This window comes from Nilaparvata lugens, chromosome X, assembly GCF_014356525.2.
Source record: "Nilaparvata lugens isolate BPH chromosome X, ASM1435652v1, whole genome shotgun sequence".
Taxonomy (NCBI): domain Eukaryota; kingdom Metazoa; phylum Arthropoda; class Insecta; order Hemiptera; family Delphacidae; genus Nilaparvata; species Nilaparvata lugens.
In genome coordinates this window covers 99,040,625-99,047,257 of record NC_052518.1, presented here as the reverse complement: position 1 = coordinate 99,047,257, position 6,633 = coordinate 99,040,625, and the positions used below count along the sequence as shown (strand labels likewise).

Below are 6,633 nucleotides of genomic sequence, written 5' to 3'. Positions count from 1 at the left end.
TTTCATCAATTTGGACACCTAGATATTTGGTACTTTTGACTCTTTTTATAGTAGGGCAGGTGCAGTTATTGTTGCAGTTATTGTTAATTTATAATGAAACTTGAGAAAAATGGGATATTCTCTTAGAAAATAACATATTATATGAATATTTGAAAATTAGGAACACCGAGTGCTGCCTATAGGACGTATCTATGTGTTTTACTCACGACTGAAACAATCAATGTAAACAACATCTAGCATGTGGATAGTATTACCAATGTTGCCAACTATAGGTACTGAATGTGCCAACTTAGTAAAATGAACGCCATCCTACTTATTACAAGAACAATTACTTGCCACGCGCCCACCGGAAGGTTAAATCATAATGAACCATATTAAGACTTTTTTACCTGCGCGCTCTTCTAAATTTCGGTTGCAGGAGCCAATCGTTGACTTCTTCTCCAATGACAGACTCATTGATCATGTCTTAGAAATTTCTTTGGCAAACACCTGGAAAGATGAGATTAGAGTTTAGGATTGGAAAGAATCAATACAGATACTTACAGATATATCTCATATCTGATATATAAACTCATTCTCCACATATTGTCAATCGCAAACATTTCCCTGCAAATAAAAATTTGACAACAATAAAACAAATTTACAGGTATCAATATTGTAGGTAGGAATATTATTCATATAGCCACTTTTTGTAGGCTTATTGTTACATCTACTCCACCCTCTACTTATGCATATTGAATTCAGCCAATGATAATAAACAGTTGAATAAGAAGCGGAGGTACCTCAACGTGTTGTAGCTTTTCACAGGTGAGAAAAGGTACGATATAAATATGTAGGCTGGATTATTGTTAGAAAGGTTTTATCTGGATTATTTCTATCTTATTCATTGAACAAGTTTGTCACGATGTATATCGTAGCTAGTGAGGGGAATTGAGTTTAGGGCTTGTTCTAAGACACTTGGTTATCTCTTGATGAAATTGCGGAGTCCAACGAGCAGCCCAGCCGCTGGGCTACCGCTCAGCAGTGCTGCGCATCCTTACTCCCCTCCCTCTCGGGCACTGAGGGAGGCTCGTGAAGGGCTAGTAGGAGACAGTCTAGTGCGGGTGTCCAGTACGAGCGGTCAACAGAGAGAGTGAAGGAAGCAGTGCGCAGCTAGCAACATAGTACATCTCATATCCTGAGTGTACTCCGACTCCTTCGACTACTAGGAGTTGGGTCTGAGGTTAACGGGGGTTAAACGAAGACACTGGAAGTTCCGAGATTCAGCACTCACTTGGGCGAGTGTTGTTCGACCATTTTGACGACTTTAGGCAGCAACCTGCCTGTTTCAACCAGTAGCGTGATATGGCGGAAGGTGTGGCTCGTTCATCAATTGGGCTAGTCAGTTGGGTCGAGCGAGGGGTTTGTTACCACTGTCTGAAAAAAATGGCTTTTTGGTGGCCCTGAAAAGGGCCAAGTTTGTTGCTGGTGGCCCTGAAAAGGGACCAAGATTGTTGCTGGTGGCCCTAAAAGGGACCAAGGCAGGCTAGATGTTTAGTAGTCGTCGACTGGCGCGATACCACGCCGCGCGAGGGTCCCAGGCAGGTCCATCTGGTGCGAGAGCAGGCCGGCAGGGGCTCAAGTCAATGGTTCGCAGTCTCCACTCTGGTTTACCCGGGCTACGGAGAGGGCTGACCGGGTGATCTACTAGCCAGAGGTCGTGCCGAATCTCCGCCGGGAGGACCTCCTCGACCACTTCCTCGTTTAGAAGGGGCCTTCTAAATAGGAAGGGTCCTATTTACCCGGGCAGGCAGGGTCGTAGACTTCCGCTGCACACACTCCGATGTCGGTTCGGCACCCAACCCGCACATCCAGAACCGCGCGCCAGTTGTTAGGCTGGGGCGCTAAGTCTTGGGGCGCAGCTGGCGCGGCGGTGTACAGCCTCAGCCTCTCCTCCACCTGGCGAAGCCGACGTAGGGCCCTCCTCTTCTGGATTCGGCGGCCGGCTCGGTTCCTCCTAGGCATCGGCTGGGTAGTAGACAAGGAAGACACCTCAGGTTGCGATTAGTCTCGCCGTGGTTCCCTCATTGGCCAGCTCGCTGCTCTGCTCCTGGTCTCGGTAGTGGTCTCTGGTAGTGGTCTCGGCTGGTGGTTTCTTCTGGCTCTTCAGTGAAGGCTGCTAGTGAGCAAGTGCTCGAGGGTAGCTGAGTAGCCCCCTTTTATTCACAGTCCCCGAGTTCACCTGCGCTGCTATTGGCCGGCGGTGCTCGGCCAATAGAAATGCAGGAATGAGTGGCGGCGACTGAGGCGCACCCTGGTGGCGGGGTGGGTCAACCACTCATTTGGTTGATGCGTGGCGTGGGGAGCAGAGCAGAGCGGCAGGCTGAAAGGTAGCGAATGCAAGGGAGGTATCAATTACCCCCCCCCCCACCCGTTTGAGGTAGCCACGGCGAGAATTTATTGATTGCAAAAAACAAGATACAATGTTTACAAAATATACAAAAGAGCCATTGGGCGATAATTTTACAGAAGTGAGACCAGAAGGGTCTCCCCCAACAGGTGGGTTGTGGTCAATAATTACAGAAATAAGACCAGAAGGGTCTCCCCCAACAGGTGGGTCGTTATTCCAAGAGATGTTGCTGGTCGGTGGTTGGAGCCGGGCGTAGTTGAGTCTTGTACACCTTGATGGTCTCGTTGTCACGGGTGATCCAGTAGACAGCTCCTTGGTTGTGGGCGACCGTATATGGTCCCTTCCATCTGGGTGCTAGGCCCGTGTGGAATTTCTGAGCCTTGTTTGAGAGTTGATGATTCTGTGTGAGCACCTGGTCGCCGATCTAGTAATGAGGCTGTGTCTTGGCTATCGGGTCTCCCTTCCTATTGAGATAGTTTTCTTGGTTCAACACGGCTTCGCGTTGGATTGCGGTTAGCGTGTGTAGACACTGGTTAATATGGTCTTTGTGCGGTTTGAGTTGATTTTCAGGCCAGTGGCTCCATTCCCCTGGCCATGGAAGGGTTTGGCCAAACAGGATTTGACTGGGGCTGTATCTTGTTGCCGTGTTCTGTCGATTTCGCAGGGTGAATAGCACGGATGGTAGTTGGTTCTCCCATTCTTGGTGTTGTTCTTGTAGGCGGATCCGTAGTCCCTTCTTGAGTTCCTGGTTCCTTCTCTCGGTAGGGTTGGCTCGAGGGTGATAAATTGGCGTGGTGTAGTGTAAGACTCCCCATTTGAGGCAGAGTTCGTTCCATAGTTTCCCCGTAAACTGAGTGCCATTGTTGGAGAGTAGGATTTTTGGGCATCCCCATCTGGGAAACAGGTGCATATCCATCGTGTGGCCAATCATGTCTGTGTCGCCGTGAGGCAGCGGGTAGGCTTCTATCCACCTGGAGAAAGAATCAGTGATGACCAATATGAATCGATTACTTCGCTTGGAGAGTGGGTAGGGGCCCATCAGATCGAGACATACAGTTTCCCATGGTCTAGTAGACCGTCGCGGTCGTTGCGTAGGTTCGTGATTCCGGTTGTATGCTTTTGAGCAGCTACACAGAAGGCAATTTTGTACGTACGCAGTTATCTGCACCTTCATACGGGGCCAAGTGTAGTATGTAGCGATGTTTTGGTAGGTTTCAGCGTAGCCTGGATGTCCCATTAGATCATCGTCGTGATAGCGGAACAGTAGCCGGGTGCGAAAGTTGGGCGGTATGACTATTCGCCAACCGTCGCGTGTCTTCTTCTCCCAGAGTCGGTTGTGTAGGCGGTAACTGGTGAGGAATACTTGATCAGTTCCCGGTTGATCCTCCAACGGTCGGGGTTCGATCTCCATCCATCGTTGCACCTGCACGTTGATCTGGTCGTCTGTGGCCTGTGCTTTCCGAATCTCTTCTAACAGTTCAGTTTCGGTTGCGATGCTTGCTAGCGTAGCGGGTTCACTGGTGACTGGCAGGATGTCGGGAGGCATGGTTCGTTCTAGTTGTTGACTGGTCTCCTCAACTTTTTCGTTGTCGGGTTGTCGTGACAGTGTGTCGGCGAACTGATTCTCTTTACCCGGGCAGTGTTCTAGGGTGAAGTCAAATTCTTGTAGGAGCAGGGCCCATCAAGTGAGTTTGGCGCGGCTGTCCTTTGCAGTTTGTAACCAGGTAATCACCTTATTGTCGGTACGGAGTATGAATGGCCTGCCTTCCAGGTAAGGGCGATATCGCTTTATTGCCCAGACAACCGCAAGGCACTCTTGTTCGTTACTGTGATACTGTTGTTCTGTGTGGTTCAGCTTGGCACTGGCGTATGTGAACACCTTATGGTCATTGTTGATTTCTTGGTATAGGACAGCCCCTATACCGACCTTGCTGACGTCTGTCTGTAGGATGAAGGTCTTGGAGAAATCTGGTCGACAAAGTGGTTGGATGTTGGCGGTCAATGCTTGTAGGCGGCGGAAAGCTGTCTCTTCTGTTGGTGACCATTTCCATCGCGTCTTCGTGCTAAGTAGCTCAGACAGAGGCGCACAAATGTCAGCGGCGTTGGGTAAAAATTCTCGTAGCCAGCCGACTACTCCGAGAAATTCTCGCAGTTTCTTTCTGGTGGTGGGTGGTTGGGCAGAAGTCACAGCTAGGATAGCCTGCGGTTTTGCTTGGTTGCCCTCGGAGGTGATTATGTGACCGAGGTATTCAAGTTGCTTGCGGCCGATCTGGCATTTTGCTGCTGAGACAGAGAGATTGTATAGATTTAACCGTTCAAACACTTTGGCTAAGTGGAGTAAGTGTTCTTCCCAGGTATCCGAGTACACAATGATGTCGTCGAGATAAGCGTAGCAGAACTTGTCGACGTATCCACTCAGTACCTTGTTCATCATGGATTGGAAGCAGCTGGGTGCATTTCGTAGGCCGAAAGGCATGACCTTAAATTGTAGCTTTTTGCCGTAGGGAGTGGTGAAGGCCGTGTAAGGTCGAGACTGGGGTGCGAGTGGTACCTGCCAGTATCCCATCTGTAGGTCGAGTGAGCTGAATATTTTTGAAGTTCCCAGGCTTCGAATGACGTCCTGTAGGGTCATCTGCAGTGCCGTGGCTGGAACAGTGATGGAATTCAGCCATCGGTAATCGATGCAGAACCGTGATGTGCCGTCCTTCTTGGGGACAACAACGATTGGAGAGTTGTAAGGTGAATCACTGGCTTCTACCAGGTTGCGTTCCTTGAGGGCGGCAACTTTGGACTCGATAGTTTCTCCCGTGAGTATCGGTAAGGCCGCTGGCTGCGTATTTCTGAGCTGTTGAGTTGAATTGTCATGGTGGCGGCCGTGGTGATGGAGGGTGGCATCTGCTCCATGAACAATTTTGCATGCTGTTGCAGTAATACTGTTAACCGTCGGTGCTGGTCGCTGGGCGTGTCTTCTAGTAACTTGTCAACCAGGTGAGTGTCCATCTCTACTGAGACTGGTGGTTGTGCTATCCAGAAGATCGTGTCTCGCTGTGTCTTGCCGTAGATTAGCCTGTCTTGCTCAAAGTCAAGCACTGCCTTATTCTCCCAAAACCATGGTCATCCCAAGATGATGTCTTCGCGTAGGTCAGGTAGACCTAGGAAGGGAATATTTTGAATGTGCTGTTGGATCTGGAGTTTCAGATGTCCTTGTATGGCCGTTTCGCAGCTAGTGGGACGGTTGGCCAGCAGTACAGGTAGCTTCAGTGGTTGGATCCGTGTACCGTGGTCGAGGTGGGCAGCTCTCACGAAGTTGTGCGTTGCGGCTGAATCGAGTAGAGCGTGTAGTTGTTTACCCGCGAGGATGACAGGGATCCGGGGTAGAGTCTGTCCGTCTATCTGGATCAAGGCTAGGTTCGGTGCTTGGCTGGGCGGAGGGCTGGTGATGTGGTTGTTGACTACTGGGGCGGCAGTGTTGGTGACCTTGTCGGTGACTGCGGCCAGGGCAGTGTTGGTGACCTGGTGGCTGACTGCGGCTGGGGCAGTCTTGGTGACCTGGTGGCTGACTGCGGCTGGGGCAGTCTTGGTGACCTGGTGGCTGACTGCGGCTGGGGCAGTCTTGGTGACCTGGTGGCTGAATGTGGCTGGGTCAGTGTTGGTGACCTGGTCGTCGACTGCGGCGAGGGCAGTGTTGGTGACTCCGTCCATGACAGCGACCCCGGTAGGTGGTGGGTGCGTGTGGGTCACAGTTGCATGTTCCTCCCCAGGCTGGTGGTCGATGACGCGCTCATCGTCGGCTGGTGATGCTGTCCTCTCGCGGGCCAGTAGAGGCGCGGCTGCTGGGTGCTGTGGAGAGTCTCTGTCAGCCGGGAAGAGCAAGGGGTCTTCGGTGACATTGGAAGGAGACTTAGCGACGCTAGCAGGGTCTACGGTGGCGTGACGGGTAGGCGATCGATCCGTTGTGAGTGAGACGGTCATGAGTGACGGCTGGGTGGTTGACGCGCAAGGGTGTGCCGGATGCGGTTGCTGTTGTGAGACGGTGACCCGGGTGACGACTGGTACTGGGTCATTCTTGATAGCCCGTGGAGGTGCGGCTGCTAGGTACCGTGGAGAGTCTCCGTCAGCCGAGAAGAGCGAGGGGTCTTTGGTGACGTTGGAAGGAGGCTTGGTGATGCTGGCAGGATCCACGGTGGCGTGACCAAGGAATGACTGGCTGGCCGGTTCGGTGACGGTTATCGCTTGTAGTTGGG

General features: G+C 51.4%; 1 protein-coding gene across 1 annotated transcript; it reads right to left on the bottom strand.

Moving 5' to 3' along the window:
- Window positions 1-2,813: 2,813 nt before the first annotated feature.
- Window positions 2,814-3,935, bottom strand: LOC120354712 (protein NYNRIN-like). The gene has a single exon (XM_039442148.1). The coding sequence runs from the start codon at window positions 3,933-3,935 to the stop codon at window positions 2,814-2,816; it is 1,122 nt and encodes a 373-aa protein (XP_039298082.1).
- Window positions 3,936-6,633: the final 2,698 nt, after the last annotated feature.